The 20,865-nt window shown below is 42.1% G+C and overlaps 3 protein-coding genes across 4 annotated transcripts; all 3 read left to right on the forward strand.

Moving 5' to 3' along the window:
- The first annotated feature begins 1,343 nt into the window (after positions 1-1,343).
- On the forward strand, positions 1,344-5,508 carry pimreg (PICALM interacting mitotic regulator). The gene is made up of 5 exons (XM_030101115.1): positions 1,344-1,399; positions 2,210-2,528; positions 2,718-3,019; positions 3,197-3,292; positions 4,519-5,508. The coding sequence occupies exons 2-5, from the start codon at positions 2,220-2,222 to the stop codon at positions 4,676-4,678; spliced, it is 867 nt and encodes a 288-aa protein (XP_029956975.1). The 5' UTR covers positions 1,344-1,399; positions 2,210-2,219; the 3' UTR covers positions 4,679-5,508.
- A 1,538-nt stretch (positions 5,509-7,046) lies between these two features.
- On the forward strand, positions 7,047-12,353 carry cct8 (chaperonin containing TCP1, subunit 8 (theta)). 2 transcript variants are annotated; one of them, XM_030101114.1, is made up of 15 exons: positions 7,047-7,106; positions 7,584-7,674; positions 7,794-7,873; positions 7,973-8,122; positions 8,426-8,606; positions 8,725-8,786; positions 8,863-9,000; positions 9,161-9,339; positions 9,497-9,563; positions 9,658-9,745; positions 9,849-9,964; positions 10,069-10,140; positions 10,246-10,410; positions 10,771-10,890; positions 12,066-12,353. In XM_030101114.1, exons 1-15 carry the CDS (start codon positions 7,047-7,049, stop codon positions 12,135-12,137), a joined length of 1,641 nt encoding a protein of 546 aa, XP_029956974.1. In that variant the 3' UTR covers positions 12,138-12,353. The 2 variants fall into 2 exon arrangements, with proteins under 2 accessions (XP_029956974.1, XP_029956973.1); XM_030101113.1 differs by lacking the exon at positions 12,066-12,353 and adding an exon at positions 11,176-11,323.
- A 393-nt stretch (positions 12,354-12,746) lies between these two features.
- On the forward strand, positions 12,747-19,661 carry rskrb (ribosomal protein S6 kinase related b). The gene is made up of 13 exons (XM_030101735.1): positions 12,747-13,087; positions 14,116-14,406; positions 14,525-14,608; positions 14,854-14,922; positions 15,411-15,480; positions 16,341-16,448; positions 16,702-16,742; positions 17,153-17,180; positions 17,481-17,570; positions 17,661-17,749; positions 17,836-17,946; positions 18,071-18,184; positions 18,289-19,661. The coding sequence occupies exons 1-13, from the start codon at positions 13,058-13,060 to the stop codon at positions 18,523-18,525; spliced, it is 1,362 nt and encodes a 453-aa protein (XP_029957595.1). The 5' UTR covers positions 12,747-13,057; the 3' UTR covers positions 18,526-19,661.
- The last annotated feature ends 1,204 nt before the right edge of the window (positions 19,662-20,865 follow it).

Below are 20,865 nucleotides of genomic sequence, written 5' to 3' on the forward strand. Positions count from 1 at the left end.
CTTAACAGCATCACATAAAATGGTGCAATGCTGAACACAGATGTCATGGATGAGCAAGGATCTATGTGCATTAATGCGGTTTTACTATTTCCGTTAAGAAATTTATTGCGAAACATATCAGTTTTGCTTGCATGGCTTAGTCTCTATAAAACTTTGTGATTGATTTGATGAACACCAACAACTCAGGCTCCAGAATTTTTTTTCTTTCATGTGTTTTAGAAGTGATCTTATGTCTTCAACTGAATAGCTACACAGCTGTTTAGAAGCTCTTCTTTAGGGTTCATAACTAAAACTAACAAATAGCCATTTTTAATAATCTTATCAATAACTGCTTTGTCTGTGGTAATTGTGCTCATTAGGCAGGGAACCAGTTAAATACATTAAAGATGTTTGCAGCAAAAAATGGATATATGTAGTATTAACAGGTGCAGTTGCAGTTGCAGTACAGAGGCCAGTGCCAAATAGTTTCATGAAGCCATGCAATAATTTGAAATAAGACAATTTTATTAAAACAAAACAAATTAACGTGACCAAGGTCTCATCAGAGGGAGAAAAGAAAGAGCCACGTGACAGTCTGTGGTGACATCTGCTGGCTAGTTTGTTTCAAATCAATTCACTTTAATCTGTTTGGAGATCTGTTACGACACAGCAACATTTAAATTTAGACTTTGAAGCTGATTTTATTGTTCTTTTATAACTCTTCGCGAGGAAATGTTTTCACAATTTACGATATCAGAGACATTACAGTCTTATCTTACCTATCAATCTTAGCGTTATCCGATGCAGGGTTGCAGGGAGCTGATCCTAACTGATTGTGGACACATTCAGGGTGATCCATCCCAGCATGCATTGTTTTTGAGCTATGGAAGGAAACAGGAGTAGGACAGAAATTCAAGGTAAACAATAAAAACTTTCCCACATATTTGAAATCAACATTGTTTTTCTGTTTGTCTTTCTTTCTTTTTTCTTATTTGTATTTGTATAACTGCTTGGAAAGGTAATAATGATGTGGTAAAGTACGTAAAAAAACATGAAACACAACAGGATAAAAGAAAAAACAGTTTGCTGATTAAATTGCAGATTAAATCGGTTGAATTGTATAAGTAGGGTAATAAATGCTCAAGCAGATGGATCTTACAGCACAACGGGGCATTAAAAGTTTTTCAATAAATCGAAAATTCAAAAATAAAACATTTAATTTAAAGCGTGTGCGTTATGCGCTATACGACCGTCGCGTGATGACGTCACTGATTACGCTATTGATCCGCGCGTAAAGGGCGTGGCCCCGCGTGCCTTTCCTCCAGCGCCAAATTCAAACAGAAAGAAAGAAAAAAAAGGAAAGCGAGCAACAGGCGGCTCGAACTCGGGCACGACGATTCACACACACGCAAACTTTAAGGTAAGAAACACACACACACACACATCAGATAGTCCGTGTTTAGTTGTACAGACTGAAATACTTTCCGTTGACTCGTTTATGTTGTAAATTATCCGAGCAGCGAGTTGTTCCGTCGCCTGCTCAGCTCGCTATTGTTGTGTTAATGACAAGCAGGGACTTTCTGGCGATCATGTTTGGAAATGTTTTATGGAGAGGCTTTAACATTTCATTGGTGTTTCATTGTTTTTGGAGTAACTGATGTTGTTAAAGAGGCGTATAAGCCTCCTTCCGTCTGATGTTTTTGGGTAACTCTAGCAGGGCAGGGCAGTCTGAGAACTCAATCAAACAAAACCTGCGGAGCTCTCTCTAACATGATTACTGTTGTTACGGGTCATTTTCATCTTTGTTTCTCTTTTCTTATTTCCTCGAGATTGCTAAGTTGTTTACTGTTTTCTGAAACGTAAAATTTGGATATTTTGACTTTAGCATCTTCAAAATACTCAATTTACTGTACATGTTTATGACTCCAATGGTTTTTAAATGTGCATCTGAAAAAGGAGTCAAGAATGTTGATTCACCTGTTAAATGTAAAAACAACGGAGTGAGAGCAACTAGTGAGCTCTACAAAATACAAAGTAAAGAAAAGAAGCAAATTTCCAGCCTGATGGGAGGAAAGAGGTGTCCACCTAATATTTCTTAAACTTGATTTTGTTTAAACATCACCCTACAACAACATCATTAGGCTTACACCAAACTGAAGTTCATTCTGATGTCTGAAAGCAAGCTATGAAACTGGTTTGTGATGCGGTTTGTTTTGTTGCTTTCGCTCAGGTCAGTCCGTATGGCGTCTACAATGATGGATGGGGTTGGTAAAGTGATGGTTGGAGTCTGGCGGGCACACACAGTCCTGGATGAGTCTGATGAGGCAGAAAGCTCCCCGGATGCTCCAGACCGTTTCCGCAAGCTTCGGTCTTCGTCTTCACTCAACTCCCTGCGAATGTCTCTGCGCAAGCGGCTCCCACTGCGCTCTGTGCAGACCAATTCCCTTCCAGAGACTCTGACCGGAGAAACCCCGGAGGAGCAAGCAAAACCCAGCACGGTTCGCAAATTCACTCGCAGTGCCAGGAACTCCATCACTGAAGTTTACCAGGTAGATGAGTTGGTCTGGTTGAGTCTAGAGGTCTTTCCATGTCAAGTGGTTTAATTTGGGTGTGAACATATCTGAATATCAAGTGCCCCTCACCCACTTTTTTCTTTTAAGATTCAAGTGCAGCCATCAATCAATTGTCCCTTTCCACCTTTGTCATCTCCCTTTCTTTTGTTTTGCTCTTTCACTCAGAGGTTCCAGAGGAACAGAGAGTTCACTCGTGAGAATTGTTTGGTAGCGACTCCGGGTCGTGATGGAGAAAATGCTTCTGGTTCCACCTCGTGCACCCCAAAGCGTACACCCGCCCGTGCTACAACACCCAGACGCACTCCCAGATCCACAGCCAGGCCCGGGAGTACTCCGGGATCTAGAAGGAAAAAAACTCCCGAAGCATCTGTGCGTGGAGTGAAAACAGGTGGAGGAAGGAGGCAACTGGTCCGTATGGCTGCATTACGAAGTCCTTTTGCTTCTCCCAACACGCAGAACCAGAGACTGTAAGTGTTTTTATCCTCTAACCTACTGTTAGTTACACATTTGCCTCCATGCTTCATACAGCTTTTGTGTCTAGTGCTTTGGTGCAAGCTTCCTGATATTATTTTCTTTTATTTTTGTGTTTCTTGCATTGGTTTTTTATTTCTGTTTCTGAAAGTGTCTTTTCTGTATTGTGACAGAAAATTTGACCACGATTTGGAGTCAGTTTCCACTGGACTCAGGAAGCTGAAGCATCTGTCAAAGGCCTTTGACGATCTTATTGGCAGAGATGACAGGTGAAGGACTTTTTATATTTAAATTACTTTCAATAAACAATGCTTGTTTTGTATTTTTAGGAGTGAGGCTGCATGCTTTAAAATGAAAAAATAAAGTTTGAAAGACTAAGTTATGTGGGTGAATGAGAGTATTGTGTTAAATTATGAGAGCCTTCATTCCATGATTATTCAGGCATGCTGTGCATAGAGGAGGCAGCAGAGGCACATGACTGCACTCTCTCTCACCCCTCCCACCCCAAGAATCCATATCACTGTTTGTGGGACCCCGGGCTTCCTTCCCCTCCCCTTCCACATTCTTCCCGCTTCTATTTGAAACTGGGTCGGTTTGTGGTATTCTGAAGCGTAGGGAGGAAGAGAGAGAGGGAGACTGCATGGGTGTGGGAATTGGAACCAGATGAAATGACAAAAATGTGCTTTGTTTTTCATTTCACTTCCTGTGTTAACATTCAAAATGATAATGCACTGCCCCCCCCCCCCCAAAAAAAAAGATTCTCTCAAAGAAATTCACAAGAACAGTGACCTTATCTGTTATGTGTGCCACCAGCTGCTCGAAGCACCTTGTGAAACATTGTGGGTAAAATAAACAAATTTCTTTTCCACCAATGGCAGGCGGTTCAACTATTCCCTAATTGGGGAGTAAATCAGAAGGTAAATCCATCTGTCAAAAGTTCTCGAAACATTTGCTTGAACTAATTTTGCAACATGAGAGCACACGGCAGAGCTCACCGAAAGGCTTGCATGGACTGTTTATGAAAGTGAACGACCTTACAATGAACAAACTTTGCTTTCGCAACTGAAAACTGACTGCACCAGTACAGAATGCTCCTCCTCTGCCACACTCACACCTCTCTTTCTTAACAATCTTTCTTCACATATTGACCTTTTCTCTGCTGCCTTATTGTTAGTGTTTACATTATTTTTTTCAAAGAAAATGGAAAAAACTGTTTTGCTTCTAATAAGAAAAAGTGTCAGCTTTGCTGTGATGTTTTTTTACAAATTCCATAAATATTGCAATTGCAACAAACATCAGTGTATTTAGAAATGTATTGTGTGACTTTAAGCATCTAATTATCGTGAGATGCAAGTAAAAGGGAGAAATTTCAAAATTTTGCTTGATAAAGGGTCTTAAAACAAACTTGTTGGCTGCAGTGGACACTTGATTCACTGCTTGTTCCTGTCTTTTAACACTTTGTTTCCACTCATTTGTGATCCCCCTGTCTTCACAGATCCGGTGCGGGGCAACGTTCTGGTGGAGCTGTGATGAGAAAGTTAGACCCCAGCGGTAAACTCTGTCCCTCAAACCTCACGCGTCGAGCCACAAAGCTTTCGGACAGGCTGGAGGGCTGGGCCAACACGGCTGTGAACACTATTCGCAAACCTAACTAAACCACGTGTGTGCGTATGTGTGTGTGTTTATGAAATACAGGACCTTTTGTAGCCATTTATTATTAATGTGGTGTCACTGTTACGTGTACTTTAAGTGTTGTCATGACACAGGGGAGATTGTCACACGGCAGCTTGTCTTCCTTCTTTTTATATCCATGTGGTGCAAATTAGCAGCACCGGTGTGAATCTTGTCTGTTTACATGTTTTGGGTTAGCTAGTTATGGGCATAATATCCTCATTGTAGCAACCAAAGGGATTTCTATATTTTTGATTTATCCGTCATAGCTGCTACAAATGTTTTAGTTACAGACTTAACATACTAATGTTAGATTTTCTCACTGTTAGAATCTATTCTGACGTCTGGTTTTAAAGAGACGCTGCACAGTACCAAAATACTAACACTAAATTCACAGAAGGGGAACTCGGCTCCCTTCACTTTAATGTATGCAACAATGTTACTAACAGCTATGGTTTTATATATGACATTTGATTATACCATATTTAAAGTGTATTTTCTGTGAAAGGGGAGGGTTTTATATGGTTTACTGAAGCAGTGTTTTAATAGGGACTTTACTTGGGATGGTGGCCAACACTTCTAATGGTTTGTGGATGAATCATGAATCCATATTGTTCACATAAATCATCTGGTAATGTGATGGGGAAAGATTTACCGGCTCATTACCAGATGAAGGGCGATGATGATTTAATAAAGTGTAGCGACTGTTAGTTTTTTTACTTCATAGCCTCTGAGGAAGTGAAACACTGCTTTTATGTATCGGTGCCTCCTTTTTTGGGTTTAAAGTGAAAAAGGACATTAAGTCTGGCTGAAAAAAAATACATAATAAAAACTATAAGCTTCAACAGTCTGTGGTTTATATCTTTTTTTCTTCCTGTTGTAAATGAAGTTCTTCAATGGTCATATTTTTCTTACAAAAACATCTAAACTGGTGTTAATGATTATATTGTTCTTGACCAGGGAAATGTTTGGATACAATAAGAAATTAGGAATCAGATGAAAATTAGTCTCCATAATGCACACAATGCAACAACTTACCTTCATTTTGAAAGTCTAGCAGTTTGATTTATTTCAGTGTAGATAGCTCATGATTAAGGGTGGACATTTTGCTGTGCTGGGAGATTATAAATTCACTCATGATTATCAGTCATAACATGCAAAGTCATCCCTAAACTTGACAGATGCAAAGCAGGAACGCTGCTTTTATGAAGAGATGTATTCATTTGGGGCATATTTTAAAATTAGAGCTGACAGTTTCTCATGTGCCTCCCTCAGAAGAGTTGATTTCCCTCTTCTTTTGAGAGAGAAACATTTTTCTCATGTGCTGTTAATAAGTAACCTATACATATCAGTGACTTGACTTGCATAAATGTGAAAAATAACTAACATATGTACAGACTTTTTCCAAAAAAATAGAATATCAAGGAACAACTTATTTCCTTAATTCCATTCATAAAGTTAAACATTAATAGATAATAGATTCAGGGCCCACAATTTACATGCTTTTAAGTATTTATTTGTTTATTTTCACGTAATCTGGCCTTCCAGCACTTAAAACCCACGAAAACAGGAATTCTAAAAATTAGAATGGTGTGGAAGAATCAGTTCACAGGATGCTGTGTCCAAGCATATCAATGGAAAGCCTAGTGGAAGAGCGAAAAGTTCCAGCAAAAGAGATGACCATGGACTTCAGCGCATTATCAAACAGGAGATTCAAGAATCAAGGAGTGGAATCAGGTGGGAGTCACAGCTTCTAAAACCATAACATTCAGATGCATCTGGGAGATGGACTGAAACTGGGCAAGTTCTGGGCCTGAGCCAACGTAAGAAGAGAGAGTCTCAACTGGGCCAAGGAGAAGAAGGACTAGACTGTTGGCCAGTGGCCCAAGGTCCTCTTCTCTGATGAAAGTAAAGTGTGGCTTTCATTCAGGAATCAAGGTCCAAGGGTGTGGAGGAAGACAGGTGAGCTGCTTGAGATCCAGTGTGAAATACCCACGGTCAGTCATGATTTGGGGTGTAATGTCCAGTGCAGGTGTTTTTGAACTCTGCTTTCTTAAATCCAAGGTCACGGCAACAGTGTAACAGAAAGTTATAGAGCACTTCATGATTCCTTCAGCTGAGGATCTACATGGAGATGCAGAAAGGGTCTGGATTATACGAGAGCGTCACCGTGTGGCGTGTTTCCAGCAAAGCTCGTGAAACGCAAAAGAATCTTTCTGTCCCTCGTCGCTTCCTGTAGTGAGTCTCCGCGCGACTGGCCCCGCCTCCCCCTCGGTCTCTCCGGCTTTGTACCCAGAGCTGAAAGCACGCGGCTACCTTCTTCAACACACCGGGGCTGCTTATCATCCCGAAATGGCTCTCCACGTCCCCAAAGCGCCGGGTTTTGCCCAAATGTTAAAGGATGGTGCCAAGGTGAAGTTAAAAACCGCGCGCTGGTGATTCTTGTTACTTGACAGGCGGTGTTTTGTGCCTAGCGTGTTAGCTCATGCTAGCCGCTGAGTTAGCGCTCATTCACAGTCATGTGGGAGAGTTCTAGAAAGCAGCTAGGCCGCTGTGGGCTGCTCCACCCAGGGCTTGTTGTGAGGGGTGGCAGGATACTTTTTTGGAGTTTCAATGTCTGATTTAACGCTTATTCATTCCGCACGTGTCTGTAATGCGTCTGCCGCAGCATTGAGCGGCTGTCAGACTGCAGTCACACCCAGTCACCGTGCACATCATTGAGGATCTGATTGTTCACATCTGCCTGCACCATGATGACTCCTCTGTTTTCGATTTAGCCCATATGCTAATAAATCAATTTACATTATTATACTGTAGAAAATCACATTGCTTTTAACACATATCTGTGAAGAGGAAGCTTTTGAATAAACATTTTCTCGCCCATTACAGCACTATTCAGGGCTTGAGGAAGCAATCTTTCGTAACATCAGAGCATGCAAGGAGCTCTCTCAGACCACACGCACTGCCTATGGGCCTAATGGTGAGTTGACTTGCCCTCCAGATGTGTAGATGATTGTAATTGGATTCTGATTTATTAGATCCATATACATTTTGGTTGAAGAGTCTGCAGTCATCAGCTGTGTCTTTTTTGTGTCTCAGGCATGAACAAAATGGTCATCAACCACTTGGAGAAGCTCTTTGTCACTAATGATGCCGCAACTATCCTCAGAGAGCTTGAGGTGAGAAAGTTGAACGTCTTTATCCGGCTTACTGCCTTAAAGTTGAATTTCTATTGATGGTTTCATTATTTCTTTGTCATTTCTTTGTCTGTTACATAGGTTCAGCATCCCGCCGCCAAAATGATTGTGATGGCGTCTCACATGCAAGAGCAGGAGGTTGGAGATGGCACCAACTTTGTCCTGGTGTTTGCCGGAGCGCTGCTGGAGCTGGCTGAGGAGCTTCTCAGAATGGGCCTGTCTGTGTCCGAGGTAAGCAAAGGATCTCTGCTGCATGCTTTGTGTGTCAATATAACCACCTATAATCATACAAAAAAAGCAATTATCAGAAGCTGTGAGTACTCTCAGATCAACAGGCAGACTAAGTTTGACCCATTTGTTTGATATGTTTCAATTAGTGCATTTAGAATTTATTGAGGTCTGATTGTTATGAGGATCAACTGTAAATATTTTGCTTCAGATATTCTTCAAAGATGAAATATTGTAGAAACATACGGTCTAAAACTCAAATATGGTTCTCCAATTTCTCAGTATTATCTTTGTGTCTTGCTACAGGTGATCGAAGGCTATGAGAAAGCCTGTAAGAAAGCTTTGGAGATCCTGCCAGACTGCGTTTGCTCCTCAGCAAAGAACCTGCACGATGTGAAGGAGGCGGCGTCTCTCATCCGTACAGCGGTGATGAGCAAGCAGTACGGCAACGAAGACTTCCTTGCCAACCTCATCGCACAGGCCTGTGGTCAGTCCAAAGCACCGACACCCACTTTAGCTGTCGCCGAAGATTTTCTGGATATTTATATGAGCTCTATACATTTTTTTCTTTTTTTTTCTTTTCCTCAACCCACCTTGGGCTCCAGTCTCCATCTTCCCAGAATCTGGCAGTTTCAACGTTGACAGCGTGAGAGTGTGCAAGATATTGGTAAGCAGCAAGATTTAGTTTCGTTTGGTTTTTGTTTTTCCCATCCTCGTCTGAGTGCTTCTCTTGGCGTTTCCAGGGGTGTGGGGTGACTGCGTCTTCTATGCTCCACGGCATGGTCTTCAAGAAAGAGGCCGAAGGAGACATCACATCGGTCAAAGACGCCAAGGTGGCTGTCTTCTCCTGCCCCTTCGACTGCATGGTGACAGAGACCAAGGTAAGAAAAAAAAAAACCAAACAAAAAAAAACTTCACTTTCTGTCAGGACTTGCAATTTCTTATTTTTAAGCACATGTTTAAATAACATAACTGAGGTTGCTTCAGTCCTGTCCTGTCTATAGTTGTGGCGTTGTGGAAATGATCCCATGTGCTTTGCAGGGTACAGTGTTGATAAACAATGCACAGGAACTCATGAACTTCAGCAAGGGTGAGGAGGATATGATGGAGGCTCAGGTGAAGGCCATCAAGGAGGCTGGAGCCAACGTGGTGGTTACCGGCGGTAAAGTAGCCGACATGGCGCTGCACTATGCCAACAAATACAAGCTCATGGTGGTCAGGTAAGATCCTCACCAGGTGTGATGGGGATAAGTGTAAATTAGCATGGAAAATGTTGAACTTGATTGAATAATTATTAATAGTGTTTGTTTGAAGAATTATTTTTTTTATTCATAAGTGTCATCTTTCAGGCTCAGTTTTTTTTTTTCCATATTTCAGACTTAACAGCAAGTTTGACCTCCGGAGGTTATGTAAGACTGTGGGAGCTGTAGCCCTACCAAGGATGGTAAGAATAGTCTCAACCCATTGATTTTATTTTTTTTTTTTCCATCACAATTGCTCAAATCAGTATTGTCTGAAATTGATTTGTGTCTTCTCAGACTGCCCCCACTCCTGAGGAGATGGGCCACTGCGATAACGTGTACCTGACAGAGGTGGGAGACACTCAGGTGGTCGTCTTCAAACACGGTAGGCCGCTGTCCAAAATTGGTGTTTTGTTTTTTTTCAAAATCTTTGCTCCATGCAGGTTTCAGACCTAACACACTGCTCGCTTGTTTTCTGTGTTACACAGAGAAAGAAGACGGTGCCATTTCAACAGTAGTGATCAGAGGCTCCACCGACAACCTGATGGACGACATCGAGAGGGCCGTCGATGACGGAGTCAACACCTTCAAGGTCCTGGTCAGGGTAGGTACCAACATCTGGCTAATCTATCTAACTTGAACTGTACATAACTGTCCAATTTTGAGCCACGGATTTAAAAAAATTTTTTCTTTCCCTGTTGTCTTCAGGACAAGCGTCTGGTCCCTGGCGCTGGAGCCACTGAGATCGAGTTGGCCAAAAACATCACCTCATATGGAGAGGTATGCAGATTTGTGTGCATTAACTGAAGTATGAAGCCCTCTACCCTTTGATTTTCGTATTGCAGAAACAAGAAACATAATCCCCTGCTTCCTCCCACTCCGCAGTCTTGCCCCGGCCTGGAGCAGTACGCCATCAAGAAGTTTGCCGAAGCGTTTGAGGCGCTGCCGCGAGCCCTGGCCGAGAACTCTGGAGTGAAGGGGAGCGAGCTCATTTCAAAAATGTATTCTGCGCATCACGAGGGAAACAAGAACATGGGCTTCGACATTGAGGTTTGTTTGTGGTCCAGAGTCATGTAATGTACAATTTCAGGTTCTCTTTCATCTTCAGTTGTGACCTAATACCTTCCTGTTCATATTTGAGCTAAATCACACGATTGCAAGCACCGCAATGCTTATTGTATAAACAAACTTATCATTCAACAATACGTACTTTTGCTTGATATCTTTCATTTAATCTATCTTTGATCACCTGATATGAATAATAATCTGGTGCAGTTTTTTTTAACATCTTTTTATTCCCCTAAATGCAACTCAGCCATTTGCTCAGTGCATTTTGTAACGTGCCTGATTCCATGGAAGGAGTGTGTGTCCGGTTTGGCTGTGACAGCTGGGCTCTCGTGTCGTCCTCAGGGAGACGGCCCCGCTGTGAAGGACATGCTCGAAGCTGGCATCCTGGAGCCGTACCTGGTGAAATACTGGGGCGTCAAAATGGCCACCAACGCTGCCATCACCGTGCTGCGGGTGGATCAGGTGAGTGAACAAACCCCCCCGACGCACAAGGGTCCGCACATCATCAGGAGTACCCTCAAAGCTGCAATTACGGTGCGCACAGCCTTTTTTTTGGATGTCTTCTGACAAGACAGATCAAAGATGTATTCCATCTTTTTGCTCCCTTGTAATGAAAAGCCACCATATGCTGAGGTGTGAGTTTATACGACCGTTTGGCCTCAGCGGTCGAGCAAGCAGCGCTGTGTGAGCGCCCACTGTCCGGTGCTGATGTCGGTGTGTGTTGTATATGCTGTATGTGCGATCCAGATCATCATGGCTAAGGCTGCAGGGGGACCCAAAGCTCCCAAGCAGAGAGGCCATTGGGACAAGGACGATTGGACTGAGGAGCCCGATCATTTTGACACTCATCATTAGAGGGCGCGCACACGTGCACACACCCTCTGTTTAGTAGGTGCTGGAATGAGCTTTAAAGTCAGACCCACTCACAGGACACTGCAGTGAAATGTCGGTTGTTTTGCCTGTCACTACTAACACTGGGTGCCCAACACAACTGGCTGAGAAGAAGAAGTGCCTTATTGATTTTGATTCACCCGTTCACAGGTCTGCTTTTAAGAATAGTGACTGAACCGCCGTCTAAACCTGCACCGAATGGATAACCGTGTGGTGTGACCGCATGCTGCATGGACTCATTGACCTTTTGTTGGAAAAATGAAAAAAATATGTTGCTCAAAAATGTGGAAACCAAATCAGTCCATATACTGCTAGACTTAGTGTTTTTTTGATATCTTGATTTCAAGGAATTTTCTGTAAGTTATATTCACTGAGGTGAAATTATTTGTGTTCACTCAACTTCGCACTGCTTCTATTTTCCATCACGGCTCTTTGTGCAGATGTGTTGCCATGTGGATTCATGAAAATTTCATCACCATATATGCCTTTCTGCTGTATATGTAGGGATTTAAACAAGTCTTGCATAAGACACAGCGCTCAGTTGATGGTGCTGGTAAGATCTGTCCAGATCTGGATTGAATTGTCTGTTTTGTTTTCTATGCAAAATGATTATTTAGCCAACTTGTTGAAGGTTGTCTGAAGTTTCCCATCCGCTGTTGGTTGTCTGGCACGTTTAACCTATTTGTATGAAACTAAATGCCTCCGAGTGTCTCATTAGAAACTTTTTTCTGTTCCTCTCTCTCCAGATCATCATGGCCAAACCAGCAGGGGGACCCAAACCTCCCCAGGGCAAGAAGGACTTTGATGAGGATGACTGAATGTGATGCTCCTTTAACCCTCAGCGCTCCCACATGATTCACAAACCCTTTTTCTACTCGTTTATTTAAAGCTCAACTGTTTTGGTTTATTTTGTAGAACTGACCATTCATTGGTTAAAACAAAACAAACATGTGAAAGTAAAGCATACATATGGGTCTGTTGTCGCTTTTTATGTTCTCGGTCCCAAATAAAAGCACTTGTGCTGTGTCATCTGGTTTGGGATGTTTTATTTAATTTGTAACCTGAACAGTTCTATCCTTTACTTTCAGAGCAGTGTGTGTTTTAATTGATATTTTGATTTCCAGACTGGTTGTTGAGCAAAGCGTTTCCTTCCCACACAGTATAAATTCACCTTTAATGAAGCCTTTCGGGTTTGCTCTCAACATGTTGAAGCAGCAGAAATTATGCATGCATCGGTTTATTTTTAGACGGGTGAATGTAGAGAGCGGTGCGTCACGAGGTGCCCCCTGCACCACGCGCGCGTTCATCCACACATGCATTCGGAGATGCCTTTTTGGATATAAGAAGCACATTATGCAATTGATGCAGTAAATAGAAGAAAGGGTGTTCAGCAGAGCTGATGTCTGCGGCTCTGATTAGGACGGCGAGCAGCAGGGGGAGCTGAGCTCCCGGTAATCGTCTCATTGGACGGCGGCGGTGTGGGCGGATTTGCTGCTGACGTTGCCCACACTCGGGATTAACTTGTTTTTATGTCGCCATATCTGTCACATTTTACACCGGATAGCGTGATCAGCTGGAAAGCTGCTCCGCAACTCGTCGTCCCCCGGCCTTGTTGAAATCGGTCCGCGCGCGAGGCTTTGGCGTGCACGCGGCGTTTTTGCGCGCGGCGCGATGTGAGGAGCCTGGATGAGGAGCGGCCGCCGCACTCGGGTCTCGGTGCTCATGTCCTGCCTCACTAATGGGGGCCGACGGCAGTAAAAACAGGAAGGTGAGTTTGAATGGAGCTCGTGCGTGCTCAGGTGTGACGCACGCGCGGGCTTCCCCCGTTTCCGTTATGATTTTTGCCAGAGTCTTTACTCCGCCTTGTTCCACTGCACGCGTTCATCTGTTTAAGCGAAATAACACGCAACCGATTTGCAGAGTAAGTGATGATAAAGTCAGGACTTGTGTTGGACACTCTTCAAAATCCTCTCCGTTTGTTAACCTGAGTGTTTATGTTATTAACGCCTTTGCTTTGAAGGTGGAGCTGCACGCTTCCTGAAGCGACTCCTAAAATTAAATGGACAAATACACACTTGAAACTCTGATAAATTCAAGGACCACTGTTCGTTTCCGATATGTTTAATTCATTGATTCCAGCCTATACAGTGACTGCAGATGCGTCCCTTGATGTGGCTCAGATGATAATGACATCTTGGATGCTTCACTGCGCACATCTTTGCACCGCAGAGGATCTGATCTGTAGTGCAGCATAGAGGCCCGGGGGGGACGGTTCTGTGACCTACTGACTGCAGATTGGATAGACCAAAGGGTTTTCCTTCTCCTGTTGAGACACAGCTGACAGCAGGAATCAGCTCCGGAGCATTTATGTAGAGATTGCAGATGCTCTTTATCTTGTTGTGCTGTTTCTGTTGAATTGCGTAACCACAGACTTTAAAACAGCAAAGAAACTGTGATTATAAAGCAATGGTTATGTAACATTAAAACACTAAAGCTGGTTTTGTGCAATTGTTTTGTCCTGTAAAATCTTGCATAATTTTGCCGAATGAGTTCAGAACTTCCTAAAGGTCAAGTAAAATTAGAACATCCTGCAAACAGCACCTGATTAAACACTGTTTGTCCAGGCTGGATTAATTCTTTTGAGAGCATCAGAGTTCCCTTTTGTGTCATTGAAACTTCTTTAGAACTGTGGTTACTGACAAGTTTCATGTCAAAATGACTCTGGATGCAACAGAACCATGGCTTTATACCCTAAATTTGCCCGGGGGCCAACTTGGATTTTTTTCTCCCCCGCAGAGGTCATCTGAAGTCCAGGAAGATGAAGCCCTCTCATCTGGCTGGCGCGGCTTCCTCTCGAGCATTGGCTTGTCCATCCCAGCAACCCTGTGTCGCCTGGCCCCACCAGCCCTCCAGCTGGGCCAGCGTCGAATGCTCCAAGGCAAGGCCCCCGAGATCCCAGAGCACGTCCTGCGGCTGGCGGGAGTCGGCCCGGGCAAGCTCAGAGCAGAGTGGAGCCTCCCGGGCTTTATCAGCATGTTCCTGCCGGAGTTCCCCCACAGAACTGTGCCTGGACACGAACACTTCCAGGTAGTCAGAATACGGTAGAATCGTTGAAATAATTTATATAAGACTAGACATTCCTGAGTTTGACTGATTTTGACCTCTTGATGTGGCTTATGGTTAATCTCCTTCTCCCGCTCATCAGGTGCTTGGTTACATTGCCAAAGGTTCATTTGGACCGATTCTGAAAGTGAAGGACAAGACCAAACAGAGGACATACGCCGTTAAAGTGAGTCTTCTCAAACCTGCATTGGCATATTTCTGTTTGACTGTAAACACATGCATGTGTGGTTAAATGATGGCCTTACAAATGTCCGATACTTGAAAGTGTATATGGTGCTCTCAAAGCTCTCAGAATCCACATGGAAAAAGGATTGATGGATTGATTTGACTAATTAAATCATAAATAAAGCTCGTGGATTCAGTTTTCTTATTTCAACTCAGTATTTTCTTATTCTTTTTTTTTGCCATCAGGTTATACCTAAATCAGAGATCCTAAGACTCGGGGTCCTGGACCAATCTAAAGAAGAAGTTATTGTCCAGGTTCGTTCAGCTTGTTTATCATTTCGATAATGTTCGATGTTTTATGAAACATAGATCTGTTTGAAACATCACCTCCAACTGCCCCAGATCCTGAAAACATCAGTGCACCAGAGCTTTCCAAGAAACTTTTCATTCCAGTATTGTATATTTTACTATGAATACAGTTTGCCTTATTCTTCTATTATCGCAGATTTCAATGGTTAAACACAGCAAGGTGTATTTCTTTATGCAGAAGATGTATATGTGTTTGTCTATATCTGCTATTATTAATAATATTAGCTGGTTCAAGTATTCTGAATGTCTATGAACTATTTCCTCAAAAGTGATATCCGTCCCGGCCAGCTTCAGCCTCCATTTTGACGCTTTAAATTCAACCCTCAAAATGTGAGCTCTCTTAGATTTTAACCGAAGAACGAAAGTTTTGACCTTCCTACGATCAAACATCAGAAATGAGAGTTTTCAGGTTGATCTTTGACCTTTGCCCACAGCGACAGGTTCGCCACCCATTTGTCCACGACCTGCAGGACTGCTGGCAGACACAGCGCCATCTCTACATTAGTGAGTCAGACAGCTGCCAGTGCCCCACTTCAACCCAGACCCACTCTCCAAAAACCCCCGTCACGTTACCTTTTCCCACCTAAACACTGGCAGCTTTTTCTAGGATTTACCCACAATCCCCAACCCAACATGTAGAACTTATTGAACCAAAGCGTGACCATGCTTTTACACTGCCGAGAGACTTTATTGAACAACCCCACAACCCCGATCCACCACTCCCTCTGCATCGTGCAGCTGCTTTGCCCTTTTTCCCCTCTCCTCCAGAGCGCTCACCCTGTTTTTCCAAATTAGCCACTGACTCAGAAAATGTGACCCACTTTGTTTGCTTCCCCACCCCCTGTGAGAAGAGAGCGTGTTCGCCCGGAGACCAGATGTTGAACGTTGTCACAGCTCAACAAGAATGCATGTCCCTTTCTAAAGGGAGGCTATGACTGTTCACAGAAACTGTGAATCATCAGTGCATCTCTTAACACATAATGAGAAAGATGATGGAATTGTCTATTGTTCATTAGGACCTAACTGAAATCAGTGTTGACAGTTTTTTTTTTTTTTTTTTTTTTTTTTTTTTTTGCAATAACAACAGGTTTTTAATCATCTTTTTATGGTACATTATGCAACAGTAATTTATGCACATCAGCATCCACGATTCGTCATAAATGATTTATTATTCTAAACACATAAACACCTCATAACCGCAACTTGACAACTTTAAATCTTTAAAATATTTTCATCTGCCTCCAAAGTCAGTTTTCTACAGACAACCCACCTCTCTCCTAGTTTCACCAGTGTGTGTTTCACCTTCCCTCACCTGAGTGTTTGCGTCATAGAAGCAGGTTTTAATGCTGCTTTTACTCCCTCAGTGTGTGACTACTGCAGTACCGGAGACCTCTACACCTACTGGCAGATGATCGGTCAGTTTACAGAAGACACGGTGCGGGTTTTTGCTGCAGAGCTGGGATGTGCACTCGGTGCGTATGCTAGGCAAAGGCCTAATATCTGCCTTCAAAAATCAATGCAAATGTTTCCATTAGCTTTTTTTTTTTTAAATATTGAGTAATTGTTAAAGCAGTGCTGATTAAAATCAGCTAAGCTCTCAGAGGATTTCCCTCAGCAACAAGTAACAACTCTTGTTTTTCACTCCGTCATTAAGAACATTTGGATTTTAAACAACTTTGTTATCTGCATTATGTTATTGTTTTTGTTTATTTGTGTTGTTCACAGAGTTTCTACATAACTTTGGGATCATCCACAGAGATATTAAGGTAAAAATAAATCAAAATTTTCTCATTTTACTTTGATAGTGGTTGATGAAGAAATGTGTTTGTCATTTAAACATTCCTCTATTCAAGCAAAACAGTTAATTTCTCACGTTACCTTCTTTGTGATCTATAAAACATCTATGTTTTTATGGATGTGTTTAGTATTAAATAATATGTATTTTAGGAAATAGAACTCTTTTTATAAATACAGCTTAAGTATAGTTGATCGTGCATTTACAGACTCCACTTTCCTTTTGTAGTCCTCTTTATGATGTTGTGCATCGAATGATAATTTATAAGCATTTTGTAGTTTAGTATAAAACCCCGGGTTAATAAAATGTGCTTTAGCATTCTGTTCAGAGGTGAATGACTTTTCAGTGTATTTCAGTCTTTTATTTACTCTTTTTCTGCAGATGGAAAACATACTTCTCACAGACAATGGTGAGTGAAAGCATGTCCCCAGCAGAGAGCAGCATAGCTCCAACTTCCAAAGAGCTTCACTGATTACATGAATGCCCTGAGTAGGAAACGTTATAGTACTTAAACATTAGACTCAGTGACAACTGCATCAGACTTTGGCCCATGGGCCTTGCTTTTCATGTTTCATATTTTCAATTTTTTGTGTTTTGAGTGAAAATATGTTTATACCGTTTGAGGATAAGCAAGATTTGATTTTTATTCTGCTGTGTCTTGCCTGTGCTGTAGAAACTGACAATAAAGCTCACTTTTTTTTAAAACCAGGACACCTCCGATTAGCTGACTTTGGTTTGTCCCGCCGCCTCGAGAGAGGAGGAAGAGCCTTCACCATTTGTGGAACAATCCAATATATGGGTGAGGAAAACATCCATTCTTCTCTACAGTTGATGGAATGAAGTTTATTTCTGATCGTGACACACATATTATCTTCTCTGTGCTCTGCAGCCCCCGAGGTTCTGAGTGGAGGACCTTATAACCATGCCGCTGACTGGTGGTCTCTTGGAATTCTTCTATTCTCATTGGTTAATGGGAAGGTGAGATCGGAAACACTTGTGGAGATGCATGGCACATCATCGCACCATTATATATGATGAATTCACATTCTTCCAACTCTCCTCAGTTCCCTGTGCCTCCAGAGCCAGACCACTGCAGTATGCTGCGGAGAGTCAGGAGTTTTCCGTATGAAATGCCCCTCAGCTTCACACCCCCCTTTGCCTTGCTAATAACTGAGGTAATTCCATCAAGAGTAATCACGCAACTGAGATGACGAGGAAATGTTTTACATGAGAAAGTAACTACTAAATCTGAAACCTTTTTTAAATGTGAAATTAAACGTCCTTTATCTGTCCGTATAGCTTTTATGCAAGACTCCCTCACGCCGCTTGAGGACCCTCGATCGGTTCAAACGACAAACTTTCTTCTTTGGAACAACCTTTGACCTCTCCCTAATGCAGCGTCAGCCAGTCGAGGTAACTTCTGAAGTCTCCTGTCCAGCTACACACCAAGCAGATTATTCAGGGATTATTGTAGGGAGGAACAAAGTGTCTTGATATTTATCACTGTGGCTCGGCAGGTGATTCTGGAGCTGAGAGAGAGGCCGGACCGAGCTGCCAAAGCTCGACGGGGCCTCACGCTGTCTCTGCAGCCTCTCAAAGGCTTTGATTACGACGCCCTCCTCAGCCCTCCAGCCACACCCGACACCCAACTGGATCCAGAGGCGCACCATTGCACTGCTGCACCGTTTCCAGGACCAGCATTTCCACCGCAGCCCGCTCAGGAAAAAGGTCCACGCAGAGAAGTGTTTGTGTAAAATCTTCTTTGAGTTTACAGGTTGGTCACTGAACCAATAAATCTGAAGCATCCTTGTCTTACTTAGTAAATAACTGACCTCATGAAACTGAAAGAACAGGTTCAAGAAATCAGTAAATTTAAACTGAAAACAGCACAGCACTCCCACACATATTTACTAATTATTTTCTATTAATCAATGTGTTTAAGACATTTTGTTTTCATTTGCTCATTTGCCTTTTTAATTCGAGCACCTTGCCAAGACTCTTTGCTTCAACCATTGTGCGAGAACAATTGAGCTTAAGTAAACCCAAATTTTACCTTGAAAATAGTATACAAACGCTATCACGTTCAACCCATGTAGAAACTCACAGTTGTTTATCACAATTCACAGTATATTTCCTTCAACATCCAGTAGAAATCTCAAATCAAACCCTTCAGCAACATGAGTGGATTCCAACATTCTGCCTTTAACGTCTCGCTGGTGATCAAACTCTGCTGGCAAAAGCAACCGACGTGTTGTCTTTTTGTGTTGTCTTTTAACTTTATCTGCACCACACCCTTTTATTCATGCTGTGATTGACTTTTTCCCCTAACCTTAAACCTCAAGCTGCCTGAATTATGTAGCGGCAGAAAGTTTTTTTTCCCACTGCAAGTCAGTCAAACATTGCAACACCAAACTGAGATGTGTCCGCCTTCAGCATCTCATTTAACTTTGTCATTTGTAAGCAGTGACTTAGGGGAACACTTGCTGTTTTTCTCCATTCAGCCTTGATTTTTACTCCATGTCAGTACCCAGCTGTACACATTTGAACTGGGACAGTGTGTATGACCAACAGTATTGTTTACCCCAGTTAACATTTTTATAGATACAGGGCTTTTTTCTATTGTGAAAGGGTGTCATAGGTTCAGGAAGCAATCACACCCTCATGCACTTCTCTGATCATTGTATTGTTTTAGGCTGTTAGTTGTAAATCTGTGTACCCATAACGCCTCACACCTGTTATCCTGAGCTTGCTTTTTTTGTCACAGAGATGCTTATGTATATAGTCCTCTTTATAAAGTTTATAAAAAAAATATTTTGCAAGCTATTTGATGTTATATGTTCTGTCACCTTGTATTTTTGTAACTGCCATGTGACACAGATTGAATATTAAACTTATACCATACAATGCCCTGCTCGTTTGATTTATCAGGTAGTTTTGGATTTATCAGTGAGTGAAAAGAAACTAATTTTTTCACATCCCCTGTCTGCCATTTTGTTCCTCCCAAACATCCTGTGGTTTATTATGAAATGACATTGTGCACTATACACTAAATTCAATATTTGATTTATCATGAAAGGACACTTTGTACCGCATGCTGTACTCAATAATTGTGTGTTGAGCTACTTGTTCTTTACTTACATGCATCCATGTGATGACATAATGTTGCGCAGTGGAGCTCCAGAGTGGGCTGGGCTGAGCCTCCCCCATGGGGGGTGCCAGACAGGCTGGGTGTGGCGTACCAGGGAAAATCTGGGGGTGAGGGCGATGCCTTTTTCCAACAGAGGTTTCTAAGAATAAACCCAGATGGAAAGGAAAAAAGAAGAAGTTAAGCTGTTTATAGAAGATGATAAATCAAGATTTTAAATAAAGTTTTAGTTTTTGATAAACAATGAGAGGGAGTATGTGTGAAGGGTTTCTTCTTCCTGCATTTTAAGAACCCAGGTAAATCATTGCACTGGCTGCCTCTGTGCCAAAAGATTGCCTTCAAAACTTAACTTCTTGTTGATAAAGCTTTGAATGATCTGCAGCCTAAATAAATCTGAGATTTACCTGTACAATATGAAACACCTTTGAGGTTACGTCTTTTAGAATCAGGAGAAACAAGGTGAAGTGGCATTTAGTGATGCTCTTCAACTGTAGAACAAACTTTCCTGAACACCTGAGGATTGCTGAAACTTTTTTTAATTATCATTCCTTTGAAACACTATTATTTGCATAGACCTTCCATTACATGTAGGATTTAACTTATTTTACGATATTTATCTTAATAAAGCTTTTACCTTATTTATTTCCCAAATGTATTCTCTTTCATTGTAATATTTGTCATTTTAATCTCTTAGGATTCTGTGTTTTAATGTATTTCCTTTACTTCCATGTAAAGCACTGTGCTCGATGCTACTGCATGAAAATAAATTCGCCTGTACTTTCTCACAGCTATGATCAATAATTCAAGCATTTCAATGTCGACTCAACACCACAATAGTGGATATTCCTCTGAAATGTGATCTGCAGTTTGCAGTCACATGAAGGTTCGCACCAGAAGGTTACATTCCACGAAAAGTTGCAGAATCACTGTGCTTTGCTCCATTAGCGTC

Source organism: Salarias fasciatus, chromosome 10 (assembly GCF_902148845.1).
Source record: "Salarias fasciatus chromosome 10, fSalaFa1.1, whole genome shotgun sequence".
NCBI lineage: Eukaryota > Metazoa > Chordata > Actinopteri > Blenniiformes > Blenniidae > Salarias > Salarias fasciatus.

What these genes read in the sequence shown, in the direction of transcription:
- rskrb (XM_030101735.1), top strand. Translation starts at nt 13,058, where the DNA reads ATGGGGGCCGACGGCAGTAAAAACAGGAAG. An exon ending in CTGGACACGAACACTTCCAG is followed by an intron (nt 14,407 to 14,524) that starts GTAGTCAGAATA and finishes CCCGCTCATCAG; the next exon opens with GTGCTTGGTTACATTGCCAA. An exon ending in TTGCCTTGCTAATAACTGAG is followed by an intron (nt 17,947 to 18,070) that starts GTAATTCCATCA and finishes CTGTCCGTATAG; the next exon opens with CTTTTATGCAAGACTCCCTC.
- pimreg (XM_030101115.1), top strand. Translation starts at nt 2,220, where the DNA reads ATGGCGTCTACAATGATGGATGGGGTTGGTAAAGTGATGGTTGGAGTC. An exon ending in CCATCACTGAAGTTTACCAG is followed by an intron (nt 2,529 to 2,717) that starts GTAGATGAGTTG and finishes TCTTTCACTCAG; the next exon opens with AGGTTCCAGAGGAACAGAGA. An exon ending in AACACGCAGAACCAGAGACT is followed by an intron (nt 3,020 to 3,196) that starts GTAAGTGTTTTT and finishes GTATTGTGACAG; the next exon opens with AAAATTTGACCACGATTTGG.
- cct8 (XM_030101113.1), top strand. Translation starts at nt 7,047, where the DNA reads ATGGCTCTCCACGTCCCCAAAGCGCCGGGTTTTGCCCAAATGTTAAAG. An exon ending in TACAAGCTCATGGTGGTCAG is followed by an intron (nt 9,340 to 9,496) that starts GTAAGATCCTCA and finishes TCCATATTTCAG; the next exon opens with ACTTAACAGCAAGTTTGACC. An exon ending in ACATCACCTCATATGGAGAG is followed by an intron (nt 10,141 to 10,245) that starts GTATGCAGATTT and finishes CCCACTCCGCAG; the next exon opens with TCTTGCCCCGGCCTGGAGCA.